At 48.9% G+C, this 20,628-nt stretch overlaps 1 protein-coding gene across 1 annotated transcript; it reads right to left on the bottom strand.

Moving 5' to 3' along the window:
* Positions 1–4,655: 4,655 nt before the first annotated feature.
* HHEX (hematopoietically expressed homeobox) lies at positions 4,656–10,101 on the bottom strand. The gene is made up of 4 exons (XM_057402329.1): positions 9,564–10,101; positions 7,806–7,984; positions 7,529–7,579; positions 4,656–5,917 (listed from the first exon to the last, which is right to left on the bottom strand). Exons 1-4 carry the CDS (start codon positions 9,940–9,942, stop codon positions 5,684–5,686), a joined length of 843 nt encoding a protein of 280 aa, XP_057258312.1. The 5' UTR covers positions 9,943–10,101; the 3' UTR covers positions 4,656–5,683.
* Between the last annotated feature and the right edge of the window lie 10,527 nt (positions 10,102–20,628).

The raw sequence follows: 20,628 nt of genomic DNA, 5'->3' as shown, positions 1-20,628 counted from the left end.
GAGCTGCTTTCTGACTGACTCTGTGCTAGGTTAGGTTTTTGGCTGGGTGAAAGGTTTCCTTCTTACATAGAGAAGGAAGTGGAAGAACGGATGTGTATAAAGCAAAGTTGCTTCTTCCCCTTTTAACCTGTGATCTTTATCCTGATAGCTGTAGTAAGTCATTGAGGTACAATTGCATGGTAGTGGACAGTCCTGACTCATTTTCAAATGCTGAACCCCGATGTGTGTGTGCCCCAGGACAAGTACTCTCTTTCAGTATATCTAGGCTAGGATAAAAGTTGGTTTTTAGAGATATTGTCTTAACATGTTCTGAAACCTTGACTAGATAGAACAAGTCAAATGCTAAAAGGTGTTAAAAAGTGTTTGCAAAGTCATTCTAAAAATACATTTTTTTTACCTGCCTAGACAATGACAGAATACTTTTTAAAACACTCATGGGAAGTCCCACTGAAACAGCCAAGGAGAATTATAGTATGGGAAACAATAAGAAGTTTCTCCACATAGGTCTTCAAAGCAATGGCACAAATTGTCACATGGGGAAAACCTGAAGGCCTTGTCTAGACAGAAGAAAAGATTTTTTTTTTTTTTTTAGTAGATTTATTTCAATCAAGCCCTCTTTTTTCCAAATGCAAACCCTACTAAAAGTCTACTCAAATCACCTTCTGCTCAGTTTTAGCAGGTCATAGTCCAGGCTCCTGGCTGTCTAACTCAGACAGCTAAAATCATGTTAAAGGTATTGAGATCTATGTGTTTGTCAGATGGGATTTTTAGTCCTTAAATAAGCTTGATTAAATTAGGTATTCTGGAAATTGCCCCTTCCCCAAGGCTGATGAGATGGCAGCTCATTTTCCATTCAATCTTTTAACTCAAATCATTTGCCTAACCAAACACAAAATTCATCAGGTCTTTAGCATTAGTATTTCTAGCTGACTGTGAGCACCAGCTCATTTCCTACAGGCCTCCAGACAGCAGTTCGTTTTAACTTTGACTTCGTTTTTACTGAAATGTACTCAAAACCCTTGATCTAATCTATCCCTTTAAACAGCTACTTGAAAATGTCTAGCCCGCATGCCTGCTCATATACTCATTGTAATAATTGTCTTCTACAAAGTCAGCAGATAAATTCTTAAGTCATCAATACATACCCTTACATGGGTTTGCTTCTACCAAGCTGATTGGAGAATAAACAATTCAGAATAACTGTTTCCCAGAATTGTACTAGCATCTTTGACATCTTAATACTTTCAGGAAAGAAAGAAAAAAGGGGAGTATGCAGGGAAATCAGTACCACAACTGAAGAACAAGCATAAGCCCAGCCTCTCTGACCATTTAATGTCAGGCCTTTTTTTATGAAGAGGTCGGTATCAGTCTCAGGAATAAAACCTGCACCTCAATTAATCCTAATAGAGATTACCCCTCCATGACATGGGTGGGTATCTGACATTCACAGGAAAACTCACAAGTCACCAGTTCAATTGAAAGAATCCACCAAATAACAATTTGCTGGTGTTATTTCAAGTGACCAAGATAACACAGTCTGGACTTGCTTGAGATTCCCTGGATTTAGTAGTCATTTGTCAATAGCTCTTAAACAATGGAGCTGTGAACTGGCAACACTTAAGTTACCATGAGTTCATGCTTTTTCAGGATCCTGTCAAGGTTTTTTGGCCTTGCTGAGTACCATCTGAAATACTTTAGAAATACACATTGATTTCCTGTTTTGAATAAATAGGAATACAACAAATCTCCTACGCACATGAGGCCTGCAGCCAACGAAGTCCATGATTCAGAATAAGACACAGACTTGACAGTCAGCAAAGGCTCTTCGGTAAGCAGTTGCTGTCACCTACAAACCTGGACAAAATCTTTCTGTCCTTGCTAAGGCCAAACCACCATTAAACGTTAGTTTAACCGAAACGTTAGAATGCTCTGACCTGCTGCTGATGCTTACTTCAGCTTTTCAGCACTGTCTATCTTGAAACTTTCTCATGCGCTGAGTGCCTTTAAAATCTAAGCTTTATATATACATATTTATATAGCTGAAAGACAGCAATACTCATGCACAGGGTTTGGTTGGTTTTTTTTTTTTGGCTGTCTTGATCTTTCATCCTTTGAGAAAACATCCAAGAGCAGATCTCTTCGCGGCCTAACACAATTTATTGTTATCCACTAAACTGAGTGGTAAACCCTCCATTTATCTGATATGACCAAAGGAAAGTGCTTTTCAGTGAAAGCAAACAATTAAGAACCTTAAGTTATTGTTTTCTATTATTACACAAGAGGCACTGGCCGTTTCGGTGTGAAGGTTTAAAGCGCCCAGGATTGCAAACATGGTACAACCACTTTCCTCCCCCCGGGCACACACGGCGGGAGCACTCGAGGCGCCCTCGGCGAGCTGCACCGTGCGTGAGCCGGCCGCGGGGCTGGACTCGCCTTGCCCCGCTCTCTCCTGGTGGCCTCCGCGGAACAAGGGGACCCCCGCCCGCTTCCCAGCGTGACTCTGACCGCTGCCTTTGGAACGGAATCCCCCCGCCCAGGGGCTCCGTGCATCCTGCGGGCTGGCAGCCGTGCCCGGTGCTGTGTAAAGGAGTCAAAGTACATAGGTGGCCGGGTCGATATCCTACGAGGATAGAAACAGCTCTGCATATCAAAGGCCGACGAACCTAATGACTAAAAATATAAGTACCTGACCCGGAGGATTAATCACACACTGTCAGGCTGAAATTGGTGCAATTCTTCCAATCATTAACGTTTTGCTTACAAAAATGTGCTTTTCTGTTTGTTTTTCTGCTAAATGATAACCATTTTCAAGTTGAATCGGCTGATAAAAAAGTCGAAAACAAGACGGGAGTTGTTCTGGAAAGGTCATACGTGCTAGTTCGGCATGAAATAGCCAACAGGCAAACAAATAGGGAAAACCAGGGTGGCACGGAACGGGTTCGAAGGTTTTACCGAACTGTGTAAAGTGTTTTGTCTGTTTTTGTCCGGCCAAGAAGAAGAAACTACCCGGGGAGAGCCGTGGGCATCCCCACGCGGGTCTTCCTCACTGTGGAAAGGGGATCTGGGTGTCACTGAGGGTAGTTCTGGCCGGCAGCTCAACAGTCCCCTCCGCTGTGTTCCGCCTGGGTGAGCCCCCTCCGCGGGAATGGAGGGAGCAGCAGGGGCATTTCCACAGCCGAGCCTGGGTGACAGCGCTGTTGTCACCTGTCCCGACACCCTGGAAATCCACATCCCCCGCCCGGCTGCTGCAGACGATGCATTTGCGCTCCCCACCTGCAGGGAGCCGCCGAATCCCACGCCAGCCCTGGAAAGCGCTTGGCTCTAAAGAGGGCAACCCCCGTCTCTCCTCCACCTCCCCTACCATTGCATCGGGCCCTGCAAGTCTTTAAAAGGGGCTGGCTGCCGGCTTGCCCCGACAAGGGGGTACCGGTATCGCTCCGAGTAGCAACAGGGTTTACCGGAGCCCTCCCGAGGCCCGGCTCCTTCCATCCCACCCCGCAGCTCAGACCCGAAGGGAGACTGTTGGCAGGCTGTTCCCGTCCCCTACGGGACCCGGGCTGAGACCCGCGACAGAAACACCTAGCGAGGGAAAAGGCGAAGCAAGGAAAAGTGTTTTCCTTCTCAGTGGAGCCTGCTTTCTGCTCCCGACGGCGATTTCCACGCCTCGCAAGCACCGCGCTGGGATTCGATATCTGCCCAAAGGTGGAGAAACTCCCAGGGACGGGCCTGGTGCATCCCGAGGGTTCCTTTGTCACGGGTGGCCTTAAACCACCATGGGCCTTGTGCCCAGGTCACCGGGACTGCCATGTGAGAGGGGTCGGCCAGGGGCTTCTGCCGTTTCCCAGCGTGCACGAGCAAGCGGCAACCTCCCGGTTTACTTTCATGCTTTCGGACCCCATTCATGAAAGCAGTTTAAAAAGAATAAACTAAAGCTAAAGCCAATTATTCAGAAAACTCAGCTACTTCTTGAAGCATTTACCCGCTCAAACACGACACCCCTGATGCCCTGCCTTCTTCCCCTTGCCAGTCAGAAGAGTGACTTGGTGCTCTCTAAAATCCTTTCCTGGCTCTAAAAGCCCCCGGCCGGGCACCTCCCTGTCCCCGGCTGCTCCCTGACGTGCCCGGGTTGGGTCCGAAGCCCCGGACAGTGCGGACTGAAACGCGGAGTGCCCACACCGGGATGCCCGGTTAGGGAGGTCATTTTCCCCGCACCCCGGGTGCCACGCTCCTTCCGCACCTCCCCGGGCTGGCACAGTTTCGGAGAAAGGCCGATGAATAACCACTGTTGACTCATGCGGTCAGCGGCTGCCCCGGATGGGGTCGATGCCCGGCCCCGAGCAGGTCCCGCTCCTCCTCCGGCCCGCACCCTCCCGGCCCTCCAGGGTCGGGGCGACTCGGGGGTAAACACCTGCGCTTCCAGCCGGGACACGCGGAGCTGGCTTTACTCCTCCTCCCGCCGAGCAGCCTTTTTCCCATGCGCGCACGGGTACGGGCGAAACCGAGACGCGGGGTGGCCCGCTGGAAAACAGCAAAACCGTTAAATAATGGGACCGGAGGGAAAAGCCCGATTACAACATGCCTGAGGCACTGCTGGGGGGGGGGAGGGGAAGGTTTTGGAATTCTCCCGTCAGTAACTGGACTGCCAGCGTGGCAGGTGGTGCAGAGTTTAGTTTTATTTCACGAACAAGTCCATCAAAAATTAAATACAAGGGCTTGCCTTTTTTTTTTTTTTGACACTGAACAAATATGTACAAAATATGAACAACGTGAGGTATAAAACCGCAAGACTTTTAAAGAAAACGAGTATGTACAGAAGCAGATATGTATACAATGGTCATTATCTTCCCAGGGCTTTGTGCCTCACTGATCCTCACAGCTGATGCCAGTTACTCTCACACAACAGGGCCCTATCACTCCCCGCATTTTCTTCTCAAAAATGAAATCTGTAAAAACAGTGCTAGAGATTTTTCAAGAAGAAAAATGTTTGCTTTTTTTTTTTTTTTTTTTGTCTCCCTGCAAATGGAAACATCCAGATCGGGAGGCAAAGTCCTTGAAAATCTGGAAGGCACATTTCATCTCATGCAAGAGGAAAAATCTGTCCAAAGACTCTACCTGATGAACAGAGGGATGTCTCAGTAGAGAGCACCATGGCAGGTAAAAGGTGTGAACAAAAGGCACTTGTTGGGATGGTCAAATCCCTCCCTACTTCACAGAATGTGCTTCCCTGCTTGCAAAGGGTGTTTAAATTAACCTATTTAAACTACATTTGTTTACACATAGAAAGGGCTTAGGCCTGCAATCCATACTCACTTCCATACTAGTTAGAGAGGAGTTTTGCCTGATCACCCACAGTAGTTGATTCAGACCCTCCACAAATAAGGACAGGGTGCAGTATTATATTCCAGTTAGAACATTGATTAATGTACAAATATATCTTACAAATAATTAAATACAAACCATGTTCCTTTAACCAAATTAGAGATCTGAAAAAAAATGACCATTTGCTGAAAATACATCTTTCTTTCTCTGCTTATTATAAAATGAGTCTATTTGGTGTTGGGTGGGGTTTTTTTGGCTTTCAGTGGAATGGCGAAAGTTTTCTCCTCCTCTAGCATAATATTCTTCCAAACCAGACCCTGGTAAAGTGCAAGCCAAGTTAGGGTCCACTTTCTGTGTGGGGCCATTAGTGGTTAGGATTGTAATAGCTTTTATCGCCTTCAATGTCCACTTCTTGATCAGAATCCTCGGAGACATCTGACTCCAGGTCTTCCTGTGAGGCGGGCGACGGGATGTACTGTGAGCCATCCAGGGACACCTCCTTACCCTTCTGCTCTGGGGTCCGGCAGTTCTCCGGCCTTTGGTCACTGTGATTGTCAGCACCTTCCACTTCTTCTTTTTTGGTGGCCTGAGGGTTCTCCTGCAATGAAAGGAGCCTGCTTTACACAGAAAAACAGGCCACAGAGCCAGGAGGCCTGGGAATTTCAGCTGTGCTAGGTGGGAAAACCACCTTGGGTTTCTTGGAGGAAAAGGCAGGTGTCCCACTACTCACTGGACCTCCTGCCTATAAACCTGCCTGAGTGGGCCAGGGCTGGGTGAGATCCTCAGCTCTGGTCCCGCTCCCCAGCAGCCAGAGAGGCCTCTGCTGAGAATAAGGCTCCTCAGCGATGGTTATCACAGCCACTTCAAAAGAGTCAGGAGCTGCCGGAGCCCAGGAACCTCTGAACTTTTGTCTTTAGCAAAGCAAATGTTTATTATGAGTCTACAAACACCGACACACAGCTTCCTCCTGCCCTGATCTTTCTTTAATTATACCCAACAGCAAAAGGAGGGAGGCCAAATCCATCACTGGCCCTAAAACAAATGGGAAAAATTTACTAATTAAGCTAAACCTCAGTATTTAATTAAAACCAAACCAAAACCAAATCCAGTTTCTGGAGGCAGGAGTAGCCTTGGGTCGGCAGCTGTCTGGGGAACCCACTACCCCTAAGGGGGCATGAAATGATACTCTTGAGGGATAGCAGGCAGAGACATGTACCCACGATATAACTGTATGGGCTCGGAGAAATGGATGTGACTGAATGAAAAGGAGGAAATGACTTAAAATGGCCGAGATCCCAAGCTACCTCTCCGGACACCGAGGCGCGGGTCGGGGTCCATCAAGGAGGCACCGGGGATGCAGCCTGCCTCTCTCCAGAGTAAAGGGACTTGATTAAAAATTCAACTAAAGCACGGGTTAAACCCGAGGGAAGGTCACAGAACAAATACATCGAAAGCGTAGCACTGTGATTAGTTTTATTATTATTCATATTAAAGGCTGCTTTACCGGTAAAACTCGGCCGTGTGTGTCACACTTACTGGAGCCAGGCTCAGGCCACAATGGATTTTTCACAAGTCTTTGAGCCCAGGGGCCTCGATCTGGCTGAGCCGGGCAGGATCGGGCCCTCCGGGCCCTTAAAAAAAAATTATCTGCCTGTGAGCACAATTTCTGCGGGAAGGGAAACCGCTTCAACCTCTCCGCCTCATACACTGTAACTATTTGTAAGGGAAAACTAAAAGCTACTCAATTTCCCATGCGGCTCCTCAAAACAAACAGGGCGTGCGTCCCTGCCTCTCCTTACATTTGCAGAATAGATCGACTTGTGTTTATTAAGAGAAGGCGATTTAAAAGACCGGTAAATATTCTTCTCCAAAACAACTGCCCGAGTAATTTGCTGACAATTACTTATCTTCTCCACGTTAATTGGTTAAACAACATATGGGTTTACAAAACAATTAGTGTGGAGTTTTAATAGGTGGTGTGTGAAAGCCGGGTATAATTGATATAGGAACTACATTAGGAGCTTTTAACGTTAGTGCTGCCTGAACGAGCCCTCGTGGTTTCCAGCATGACTATTTGTCTTTTTAATCAAGGTGAAGAGGTTAAACAGCCTTTCAGATGACTTCTGCATACAACCTGGAATAGGCGAGCACAGCGTAAGATAAGACAATTAAAATACTTATTTCTATAGAAACGGAAACATCCCCGTACCTGCTTTAGACGCCTCCATTTGGCTCTGCGATTCTGAAACCACGTTTTGACCTGAACAATGACAACGAGAGAAGGCGCAGGGTAGTCTCGAAGCCAGTAAGCGCCAGGAGCCTTACCGAGCCACAAACAAAAAGTGGGAGCCAGCCCGTCCCCCTGTCCCTACGGGCCGGGCCGACCGCGTCCCCGGGAGCCGACAGCCGCACGGCAGGGGCTGGAGTGGGGCCGGAGACTGCCCGGGGATGAGGGGGCGTTCCCCTGGGAGCGGGCAAGGCCTCACCTGCCTCTCGCTGAGCTGCAGCATCTTGGCCAGGCGTTTTCTCTCTGGCGGGGACAGATATTTCTGCGTCTCGAACTTTTTCTCCAGCTCGATGGTCTGGTCGTTGGAGAAGCGGACCTGCCCCCCTTTCCTCTTGTGCAGGGGCCGCTGGATGAAGGGGCTCCACAGCAGCGGTTTCCCTTCAAAGAGAGGAACAGTGCCGAGTGTCAACAGCCGGCCGCGGACACGCGTGCCCGGGGAGTCCCGGCCTGAGCCCGGGCCTGGAGATGCGCCTGGTCCAGGACCCGCTGATTTCCTTCGCCTACTTTGACTTCCCCCAGATCCTAGCCTGATCTTTTGCCTCCTCTGATTTTTCACCTCAGAGAGACCAGTGTAAGCCACTCTAAGGGCTTTGGCAACATTTCCGTCAATGTGTTTCCTGTTGGTCTATCTCGCAAAGAGAGAAAGAAAAAAAAAAGACCTTTGCTTCCTTCTGCTCTTGCACTGCGATGGCCCAAAGAAACCGTTTCCCTTTCGCTGCACCCATGGAGAGCGGGGGGACACTGCGGGGCTGGGCGGGGGGGTTGCGCCAACCCGAGGGCACGGGGCCCCCACTATTTCCGGGCAAGAACCACCTCAGGCCCTGCACCCCTGGCCCGGGGCTCGCTCGCCCGTGTCCGGGGCAGCGGTGCGGGGCGAGGCGGTGCAGGCAGCGACATGCCGTGAGCCAGCCCCGTGCGGAGCGGCAGCCGCGGCCGGAGGCTCTGGCCAGTGCCACTGAGTCACTCTGTTTGTCTTTCAGTCTTGCTGCCTGCACCCTTTGAAATTTGCTGCATTGTTTTTGAAGATTTTGCTTGCGTCAGGCTTTAGTAATTCTTGTGCAAAACAGGCTCAAAAAAAAAATAGGAAGCAACTGGTTATTTTAGCTGTCATAAAGTCACATCCCACACAGAGGAAATGAACAATATCAGAAAAACGGATCCCGGCTATCAGAAGTCGAGTGTTTCCTGAATTTGTCTGTATTGAGGATGTCGATAAAGTAATCAGCAATGTGCACGACTCCCGGGGAAGAGCCTGCTTCAGGCGGCCAGGAAAACACTTAACAGCTTCTGAAACCAGATTTACTCCTATCGAGAGCTCAAGGTTTCCTGTATGAACGGAAAGGGTCAGCCTCTTTCACTGCACAAATGCGGTGACTCAGGTCCAGTTTTGCAATCACGAAGAACAAGTGCTGCAGCCCGAGCGCGGGACTCAGCCCCGCAGCGGGGACGTTTTCCCCGGCCGGGAGCGACAGCGGCCGCCAGGGCCCGGCCCTCCCCACCCGGCCCGGCCCGACCGATCCGGCCCGTCGGGGAGCCGCGGGGGCCGCGGCGAGCGGAGCCGGCCTCCCGCCTGTTTTTCAAGTCATCCGCAGGAAAAGGTTGAGATCTGCCATGCGATCTCTCAGCACAATTAAAACTCCCCACCAAAACCACACGCGACATTACTAAGGACACTCTCAGAGTCACTTGGTTGAAGGAAAACAAATCTGAGTCACCGCGGCCGCGCACTGCGGTCTCGCTGCCAGCGCCGGAGCGCGGCGCGTCTTTAATTTACTGTAAATCAGCCGGGGGCCGGAGGGAGACCAGGGGAGCGCAGAAAGCCGGCGGGGCAGGAGGGAGGAGGGGGAGTTTTCACTCACTTCCCATTCCCCTCTCAGCCCCTGACGGCGGGACGGGAACGGGGCGCGATGGGAGCGGAGCGGCGGCAGCAGGGGAGGGCGGGGAGGGTTTGGCTTACCTAGGGGGTCCTGCCGGATCAGGGCGTGCGCGTAGTCGCCGACGGCGCGGGGGAAAGAGTAGAGGGGTCCGGCGTAGGCGCCGGTGCCGTAGGTGGCGGCGAGGTGGTGGGAAAAGGCCGGGTGGATGGGGGTCGGCTCGTAGATGGGAGTCCGGTACGGGGACACCAGGCTGGTGAAGGAGGAGTTGGGCGACGGCAGCGTCGGCGGTGGCGGGGCTGGCAAGGAGTGGGGGGCCGGGGCGGCGGCGGAGCCGCGGCCCAGAATGTCCTCGATGTAGAAGGGCGTGGGGTGCGCGGGCTGGAGCAGCGGCGTGGGCGCGTACAGCGGGACACCGACGCCCAGGGCCGCCGGCGCCGCGCCCGGCGGCTGGTACTGCATGACCCGGCTGCCGCCCGCGCACCCCCCGCGCCCCCGGCCGCCCCTGCGGAGAGCCGGCCCCGACCGCGGCGAACGGGTGCTGGCACCGCCGCCGCGGGTTTCTCTGGGCTCGGGTTACCCTTCGATAGGCTTCTATTGGCGCGGGGCGGAGCCCGCGTGGTCTCTGTCCCCTTCCTGCCACGGCTCCGTCTAGCCAATGAGCCCGGCCAGGGAAGGGGGAAACCACCCCCCGCCGGCGAACACTCCCCCCGCCTCCCCCGAGTAAACTCCCCGCGGGGCCAATCAACGGCCGCCGGAGCCCAGGGGAGCCCGGGCAGTGGGGCGCGATCCCCCCCGACCGGGCCCCGACGGCACCGCGCTTTGGGTGGGCATGGCAGCACCGCGAGGGGGAGCGTAGGTACGGAGCGAGAATCGGACAGCACCGGGCATGGTTCCCGGCGTTGACAACACCGGCTCCCTCTCCTCTACCCGCAGCACTCGGATTTCGGGCTTCCCCCCGGGGGAAAGCGGTGATGCCCCGTAGCGTGGCTCGGCCCCGGACTGAGTGAGGAGGGGCAACACACACACACACACACACACACACACACACACACACACACACACACACCCCGAGCTCTCAGTGCTCTGCGGGCTTAGGAAAATGGGCCGCTGGCGCTCTGCCTGGCTGCGCGGACCGGGAAAGGGACGGGAGAGAGCGGCCGCGGAGCGGGGGCCGCTTAGATTCCTCCCCGTTCTCCCAGGACGGGCAGACAGCCTGGCTGAGTGCGGAGCAGCGCGGCGCTGGTTCCCGTTCCTTGGCCCGCCGGGCAGCACTGGGAGGCACACAGAAGGTCCGGAGGCCCGAGCAGCGCCACCTGGGCACCGCCGGCTTCATTTTAAAAACCCGCCGTGTGTTTCCTCCTGCCCCGCCGCCCCGGGGAGGGAGGGACGCGGGCTCCGTCCGGGCTCCGGCGGATCCCGCTCCCGGCGCCCCGACGGGGCTGCCCATGGTCCGGCTCCGCTCCCGCAGGACTGAGACCTCCGCTCTCCCCTCGCCCCGTCACCCACTCGGGACTTGTCCCCACGGCAGCGGGTGGTGTCGCCTTCTCCCCCCTCTTCCGTGGGAACGGAGGCTGCAGGTGCCCCCCCCGTGTCTGTGGACCCGCTGGGGCGCCCATCCCCCTTTTCCCTCAGCCGCCCCAAGCTGACAGGAGCACGGAGAGCTGTTAAGGAATAGCAGGTGCTGGCTTAGCTTTCTTTAAAAAAAGGAAAGAGAAAGGTCTCCAGTTCAAACCCATGAAGATCTTAATAACTGAGAGGCTCAGAGCAAGACGAAAGGGTCTTGGTGGAATGGAAATATATATTTTTTTAATAATATAGGGAGGCTGGTTTTTTTCCTTTCTTTACATTGTTAGCAAATGCCAAACTCACCTTTAAAGTGTGGTCTTGTGTCTTGTAAATATCAGGTACACGTAAAGCGAGCTGACAGTTTTGATTATTTTTTCTCTGTGTGCTCGGTCTCCAAGGCATTGCTCTTTCCAAGGGGTTTAGCTAATGTTTTCATCTGGAAGTGTTGGATTTGCAGCTTGATTTACTTAATAAATGCACGGTAAACCGATGACCCGTTGCCCTCTGGAATAACGACGTGCACGATACGAGGCAGCAGTAGGGAGGGCTCCCAAAATATTTTAAAAGCTGTCGATTCAAAATCCTGAGAACAAGTTTAAGTGATAGGGGGAAAAAAAAAAAAGAAAAAGAAAAAACACAACCTGTTTTGCTGTATTATTGGAAAACAAATAAATAGAGGAAGAGATTATTCTTTTCTGACTTTTATACAAGCAATAGGCCTTGTTAAAAGGAAGTTTTAATGGCGCAGTTATTACATTCCACTACCACTGCATAATCCCTAACAAGAAAAATGAAGCACTTAATTTTGCAGTTCTACAGCACCGCCCCTTTCAAATTCAATTGTTAGACCTCAGCCTTCCTCCTTCCACGGGTTGGAGGCTATTAAATCCGCATTCATGAAATGTCACATTTACTGAACTACATAATTTTTTAATATCACTAGTGCAGGTTTTATAGTCGATTTTATTGTTTTTACGGCCATTCGGGGCTCTAAAACCCGGATTTTTTCAATGTTGTCCTTATAATTTTTTTCACACAGTCAGAACTAATAAAATAGAACAGTTGTGACTTTTTAATGCAAGGGGTCTCGAAGTTTCAATATTTTCACTCTGCTGGATACTAAAACCAATAAAAATACATGAGATTTTAATTATTTTCTGGATTAAATAAAACCTTTTCCCTTTCTTTTGGAACCTACGTTTTGTTTGTAGTTTCTGTTGTGAGGGAGATAATGCAGCTTCGGGTAAAATACAGTATTACCACTATCGCTGCCATGAATACAGTTTTGACTGGATTTTACATTCTAGCGGGCATTTGAAGTAAGGTGCTGTAGATACCACGAGATCAGCGCGACCAAGACAGTGCTTTAATATTTCTATTATTTCTTCTCCAGGTGCCCTCTGGAAAGCACTCCAATTTATCTGAACAGCCTCGGGGGACCGAGCGAGCGATAAAATACACTCCTTTCCCGATTAAAATAAACCCTTCCCATTAATTTTATTGGAATGCGCTTGAAACACCCCCAAGTTTTCGTGCTAATCTGGGGATTTCGGGGGGGTGGCGGGCGGGATGTGTGCATCCTCGCACTGGCACCGGCTCAGCCCGAAGGGAGCGGCTGGAGAACTCATTATTTGGTGTAATAACTTCGGGGCCTTGTCCTCCCCTTCACTTTCTGTGAAATCCCCCCCTCCGAGGAGTCCTGAGCTCAGTGGAGGGGAAATAATTTTAATACAAATCAGGGACCCCACTTGCTCCTGGCGGCCCCGCTGCCAGCCCCTACGGAGGCCGCCCGCCTGCCCCGCAGTCGCCCGGGACGTGCTCCCCGCGGGGCGGACAGACAAGCAGCTGACCCCAGTGCAAACAAGCTGCTTCGTCCGTCCCCTGGACAGGGAGCTGTGGGGAACGAGGGTAGACAAGCTCCCCAGGGGAAGCGGCAGAATGCTCCCAGAGTGATGTGGCCAATGCGGTGCCCCCGGACTGTGCTCTAAGCCTGGACCAACCACGCTCTTCAGCAGCCTTGAGCCCTCCTTTCCCAGACCCCATGCTGCGTGGAGCCCGGAGCAGCTTTCTCTCCACAGTCGGCGCCCCACAGGTGCCTCGGGTGTCGAAGGGGGAAGCAGGCAGCTCACGGGCTGCGGTGGGGCTGTGGAGCCTTCCGCCGCTGCCGCTGCCTCTCCCCTTGGTGCTGCCGTGGAGGCGGCATCCGAGCCCGGCTCGGCCTCCCGGCTGCGGGTGGCTGGGTGCTTCTCGCCCCCAGCCCCGGGGCGGGGGGAGCAGCACCGCCTTAATTTAGCGTTTATGTGTTACCGTGTTAGTGAGCGGGATTTACAGAGCGGCGATAACGTGAAACACCTGGACGGCGGCACCGCGGGTGCGCACGGCGGGGGGGGGGGGGGGCTGGAGCGGCGGAGGGGCGCGGGGCTGCGCCGGTCTGTTGTCAGGAAAAGGCGTTAAAATAAAACTAAACCTAAAAAATCAAACCACCCACCCCCAATGTCGGGAAATGAGGTGATGAACGCTTCCGAAACCAGTGGCAAATGCCAGGCGGCATTTCCACCCCACCCCTGATAACCTGCGATAAATGCCCCACGGAGGATTTCTGGTTCCTAGGGAGCTTATTCTGAGGAATACATAAACTAGATCGTGGTTTATAAGTGAAATGAGTCTCGAAGGTCGGAACTCTTCCTTTGCCTCGCAGGTTCTCCTGCCACCAATGTGTACCTGCCTGGTTTCTGCCCTCAAAAAATGGGAGTTTCTCCTATAGTAGCACCTCTATGACACTTCAGGCTTCGGGAGAGTTACACCAGAGGTGAATCATTCCTAGCTGCAATAAGTGCGTTTGGCTATACAGAATTAGTGAGCAATCCAGCAAAGTCCATCTTTCAACAGCCGGAGCAGGCTACCAGCAGCGTCCTCCCCTGATGCTACAGGGCGCTTTCCAAGAGGATCCAGCCCGCAGCCATTCCACCAGTTCCCATTAGTGAAAATATTTCATGCCTCTTTCAAGAGAGGTGAGGCCACAGCCTTGAACACATTCCAAGGAGGAAATAGAAGGCAGTTCACCTCTCTGATTTTCCTAGCGCATGGAAGCCAGACTGCTCCAGACAGAGGCACTACTTGTTGTGGGGTGATGTCAGTTGGTGTTGCCGTCTTCCAGATAACTCATCTGTTAGATATTTGCTTCTCACATCTTCCTCCTCCTCACCGTCATGATTTGATTTACTAAATGACTTACAACTGTAATAAACATCAAGATAGGTCAATCTTCAAGGCATTCATTAGAAGCAGCTGAACAAGACAAATCTTGGTCTAAAAAGGGGTGGACAACGTATGAACTATTATTCTAGGCAGAGCTGGCAGAAGCTTATAATTTTCCATCCTACATCCTTATATTCATGTGATTATGATTTTGCCAAATTTAAATCATCCAAGTGGAAAAAATTCTATTCTGAGGGAATCTGCCTTATGCTGAGTATGTTTAAGTTTTCAGCAAAACTGGTTCAGCTGTTTCGAACACTGGGTTTGAGGAAAGCAGATTTTTTCGCTGGCATTTAGACATCCTTGCCTTGTATCAAAAACCTATGGTGCCCCACCACAGGGGAAACTTCAGGAGATGAAAGCGTCCAGCAAAAAGTCAGCCAAGGGCTGCCTCTTCAGTTCTTCCTTTGCTCTTACACTTGGGACTGTGGTTTACAGTTGGGCAAAATAAAGATCCCAAACTTCTGCAGAGAGACATGGACACTTTGGGAATGTTTAGGCCACCCATGGCCTCACATGGCTCTCTGATGACTTGAAGAGCTCTTCTTTCTTGGCACTGAATATTTGTGGGTGACATGTGCTGCCACCAGCAAGTGCCTTTTGCCTATATGCTGTCATCAGCTCTGAGGAAGGAGGGAAAAAAAGAAAGGCTACAAAAATGCTTTAATGGTACTTTCGAGTCTTGTCAAGGATTTCCAAGCCAACACATGCCAGACCCTCAGGGGAGCACATTGGTAAGGTGCTTCCATTTCCTCTAGCCCCCAGTATTGTTAATATCTCTTCTGGGACACCTTGACTTGCAAAGTGGGATATGCAACATTTATGGCTCTCTGGTAAAAAGAAGGAACACATGGCCCCATGTTATAAATGCAGCTTAATACTTTCTTTCTGGACTGGGCTGTCCTACTGATTACTGTGATACCAGCTTCTCTAAACCAGAATTTTAATACAGCTGAAGTGTGACATAATTCACCAGAGTTTTATTCTGAATTGCAAAGAGGTATCCTATGAAACTATGGAGGCTTTAACGGTTTTTGGAACGCACTTTCCTAACCCTTCCTTGGCCTGAAGTTTCTTACCTGACCATTATGAGAATGTTGTGAACAATGCTATGAAAAACAAAGCAATATATTATTCCTTACAGGCTCATATTTCCTATATATCTGCCACCAGAAACCATGAGCTCTTTTGGATCCTGCCTATAAGTGCAACAGAAAGCTGCTTGGTTAATTATATTTATTTGGGGTGATGGTAACTGTAACATGTTAAAACTTCTCTATATTCTTATGTGTTGGCTGCATACAGAAAGATTACACCCAGAAACACATATAATTCCCAGGGGCTAGATTGTCTCTCACATCTTGCACAATCATTTACGTAAGTGCAAACTGAATATAAAATGCTGTGAACACAGACTGCTGGCTACCATACACCCACTCTGTGTTGATATAAATGACTATAACAAGATAGCAGACAATGGAGAATCTGCCTAAACTACAGTGATGACAAAACATCTATTTCTTCTACAGAGTAATCAGGATACAAAGTATTGTACATTTCAGAGAGGACTTGGGCAGTGTGATTTTTCACTGTAACAGTTCCAATGGGTCCAAAGTACACATAGCTAAATTTGATGTCAGTAGGAATTAGGTATGAATAGGGAGTGTTACTTAGTTATTTTTGTTAATGTTTTCCAGAGCTTACACATTCACTCTACATTTTTTAACAAACTTTATCATTTTGGCATCACAAAATCAATCCCCAGGTAGGTTTGTTTTATCTGGAGCTGATGCGCACACACAGTTGCTGTTAATAGTCAAATATATAAGCTTACAATAACAATCTAGCTAACTATTAATGGCTGTTTAACGGCAGAGTTAGAAGGATGGATCTGAAATCTGTCCTCATCTGAAAAATAGATTGCTAGACTCTCAGGTGCAGAAACTCTTCAAAGGCTTCATTTCTATGGGTAGGGGCCAAAATACTTGGCTAGATCTGGCACTAAAAGGCTAAAGGAGGACTTGCGTTAGAGAAAATTCAGAACTTGAGTAAAGCATTTGGAGTCCACTGAAGCTGATGATTTTCATAGGCAAATCATGTATTTTTTCATAACAGAATGACAGAATATGCCCTGATGGTTGCACATGGAAATATCTTATAAAGTACAATATCTTATAAAGTACAATATTAAATGGCAAAAATTAAAGGAAGAATCATTTTCCCTAAGGCAGATAAGGCCGTGCCCCTCAGCTGAGGTTTCCCTGTACTGAAAACTGCACAGCCCAGAACTGACTGATTTTGCAGATGGTGCCCAGCCTTGAGTCCCTGAGCACAGAGGACTTTATTGTGCCAATTATACTCTGTTTGTTCACACCAGAGGTGGCAGGAGAGTTACTGCTATGTCTGATGACACTACAGAGTTTCCAGATAATGGGAAAATCTCAGCATCCCAGAGTACCAGTGGCACTTTCAGCTACACAGAGAATATTTGGCACCCAGCAACAGGGGTTTCTGCTTTGTGATGGGGACTCAGGAAGATGCCACATCTTCTGGAAGCTCAGCTAGCTGGCTTTTACACATTTTGCCCACCCCACATGCAGAATCAGGAAGGACCAACTTCTGAATTATTCAGCTCTGCCAACAGCTCTGGTTTGGCCCCTGATGATACTATCATGTAGCAGAGAAGAAACCCACAAGATTTGGGAGATAAAGAAAAACCAGGATTCTTTCCACTAGTGGAAGGTAAAGGCTTCTATTCAACCTGTGGGATATAGAAGCAATTGACATCCAACCTGAAAAGTTATTTTATTTTTACTGTTCTGAAAGCATGCATCATTTAATAGACAGAGCCTTGCTTCAGCTCTGTATTCACTGTTGGCTGTCTAAATGATGTGAGCTCAAGCTGGCTGAAAGGAAGGTGAAGGTGAGCATCCTGAGTGGGTGTTTGCCATGTCTGGTTTCGTTCACCCTCTTCAGCAGTAATCACCAGTCAGACAAATCACTGTTCAAGTCCCTTCAGACTCTGAAAATAGGGGGAATGCTTTTGGAAAGCTGCAGGCTTTCCCATGCTCCTTGAGTTTATTTCATAGCTTTTTAGGATTTTTTAAGTTTTCTTCCTTGGAGCCTGGTTGGGAAACATTTCTTGGTTGAGCTATCACGTTTCTGTGCTTTGCTTCTCTGTGTCAGCAGTGCTGGTCATGGAAAGCTGCTGAAATGCTTGTGCAGCTGAAAGTACAGCTCTCCTGGTAGGCGTGAGGTCAGGTTGATAGCAAGGTGCTTTGTACCAAATTTAATTACTTCTGAATTCTCCTGAAAACCAGGACAGCAGTGCATGCTGGAATGGCAATATCCACAACATGTACGCATAACACTTCTGGTAAAAGTCAAACAAAAATACATCATGCTTGTCATGAAAATAAATATGCCAATATAAAATCTGTGTTCAAAATATTACAGTTCTTCCCTAGCACTTTGAGGATTAGTTTTGACTAGCTTTTCAGAGCAGCTGCTCTTTCTCAGTCCTTCCTTAGTTTGACCATCTCATAATCTTACCTCATGCCAGTAATGGGGCCTGAAATTGTAGGTGCAGACATACGAGTTTTAGTGTTGCAGAATCTAAACCATAGCCCAGATGTTTCCTTGAAGACAAACCGTGACATCAGAACCAAACCTGATGCAGATGCTAATCCAAGTCTTGGTCTCTGACCATACCTTTTTTATTTTAAAATGCTTGCTTTAAAACACTACGGCAAAACTACTATAAAAAGATGTAAATAGGTGTCTGAATAATGTCCTCAGCAGCCAGACAGATAGTGCGTCGCTGCTGAGAAGAGGCAGTTGAACTTCAATTTAGAGCTTAGTGCCGCATCCTCATATATGCTTTTACACTGTTCAGCGTGGCTGCTGAATTAGCAGAGTAATTCAGAGGCAGCTCTACAACCCAAACTTCTGCACCTACATCTGCTGGAGCAGGCACATGCAGGAAATGCCTGGAGAACGAACACCGCATTGGGGCTCCCCTTCCTCAGCACAGCCAGCAAATCCCACCATTCAAATACATGTCGACTTCCAAGGACTCCAAGGCAGGAACTTGGAGTGCAGTTTGTGGGGGTCATTCAAACCATGATAAAGGTTATGTATAGGTCACGAGCCAATCCATGCAGTTCTTCACACGTTAAGGTACAGCCATAGATATAATCAGCATGTGAACAGAGATGGGATTCTAAAAACCTGTTCAGACTCACTGGATATGTAGAACATCTGGGGAGGAGATGCAGAAAGCAGTCTGCTCACCAGGACAGAGACTTCAGAGACACAGTAGGTTGTGGGAGAGACCCACCAAGTGCAGAATCAGAATAGATGGAAACAGTTCCTCGTGTGATATTACTGACATGTACTAGAAATAGACTGCTTTTAGAAGAACAGATTCTACACTGCCCTCTGTGCAGCTGTGTGTTTTAAATTTGTGTGATCTGACTTTAGGAAATATATACAATTTCAGTACTTTTTTTAAAAAAAGTACTTAAAATTTCTTAAAAAAAAGTAATGCAAATTAAAGTTTCAGGATGAATTAACATGACATAACCATTTTAAACTGAAGAAAGAGGTAGCTCACGTTTAGTCTGTGAAGAACATCTGACAGCCTGGGAGGAACTGGGTGGACCCTGCCTGACTTCAGCCATTATATTACCTTCTAGGAGATTTGTTTGTGAAAAAAGGAGGTCTTCTGCAGTCTCAGATGTACTGAAAACCTGAAAAAGGCAGGCTTAGTTGGACGATGATTACAGAATCAGTTCAGAACCACCTACCTTTAAAGGTAAACAAACAATTTAATTTTACAATGTGACTAAACCAAGCCCTTATTGCATCATTTTATTTCTGTGGCTTCTGAAGCTGCTTTTCTATTGTTTTTGTCTTTTTGAAATGATAAATGATGTTACATTTCACCTCAGGACTGAATCTATTGGGAGACTTTATGTAGCCTTCATAGCACACCTGTAAAATATTAAGCTGTAAGAACGTATGTTAAAGTCAGCCAGGATAAGTGTGCTCTACAGATAAACAGGTTTGTTTGGGAGAGAGCATCAGAGCCTGTCAAAGCTTCTGTCTCTATCACTGAAGAGTGAATTCCTAAAGAGTCAGGATGCTCCAGATAACCATAAAAATCACAGAAAGGAAGCCATGGTGGCCAGGCCTGTTGCAATCTGTTGTGTTTTCATTCCATGTTGCAGTTGCATTTTCTACAGTTTCTTTATATTTAGGACACATCAGTCTCCCTGTCCATGGGTTTCACGACATGAATAGCTTCTTAGGACTGCACATAGACCTATGGATAAAGCCCAAACAGGATTAATTTTTCCATATCTGCCTAATATCCTAACTTTGACCCATTCCTCAGAGAATACCTGAACCAAGGTCAAAGTCCTGCTGGCATTTCCACAGGTAGGAGAGCAAATGGGACATGAACAGTGCTTCTGTCTGCTTTGGGACATGAAGAGCAACAACTCCAATGGCACCAGGTGGGCCTTTCTGCTGGGCCAGAAGCAGGTGGCTCAAGCCCCTCTTTACAGTGTGAGCAATGGCGCTGACAGCTTTGTGCCCTCACTTCTCCCTGCTGAGTGAGAGCATCGTAACCTGTGTGCTCCTGTTAAATGTTACACACTGAGACCTGGAATGTCCAGGTCAAACCCAGACATGTGGCAAGGCCAGGGATGATGAAGTATTGTTATTACATTCTTTTTCTGTTAAGTCTGTCATTACTACGGTACTCTCTTGTCCCACACTAACCTAGTTCCTCTCATTCCTGCAGGTTCACACTTAAAAAACATTAGTTAACAGTTATTATGTCATCTTACTCCCTAAGTGTTGGTTAGTGAACTCCATGCTGTCAGCTCTTTGTACGTCTCACCAGCCAGTTTTTCCAAGCACATAGCTACAGTTGGCTCTCCTTCTCTGAACTTCCTCCAGCTTGTCTTCCTGGTAATGAGATGTGGAGAACTGCACTCACCTTTCCCAGATGCATCACGTGGCAGTTCCAAGAAGAGAGGCTTGCTCGCCCTTTCCCTGTGGTGTGTTTCCACAAGCCCCAAATCACACTGACATTTTTAACCGCCACACCACCTAGCAGATTCAAATGCAAACTCAGAGGCTCTCCTTGCCCTACACACCTGTCAGCACATCTCTTCCTCCCTAAGAGAAAAGGAAGACCGTGGACCTCGCCTTTCTGACAAACATTGCCATTTTTGTATGGAGCTCAGATTGTTTTCTAACTCTTTGCACTAATCGGGTAAATTGGCTTATTTATGACAGGGAGAGGAACGA

Source organism: Pezoporus wallicus, unplaced genomic scaffold (genome assembly GCF_028554395.1).
Source record: "Pezoporus wallicus isolate ANWC-B61680 ecotype Strahan unplaced genomic scaffold, APGP_CSIRO_Pwel_v1 contig_6787, whole genome shotgun sequence".
NCBI classification, from domain to species: domain Eukaryota; kingdom Metazoa; phylum Chordata; class Aves; order Psittaciformes; family Psittacidae; genus Pezoporus; species Pezoporus wallicus.
Note: the sequence above shows the minus strand (reverse complement) of the source record. Positions and strands in the feature narration are given on the sequence as shown.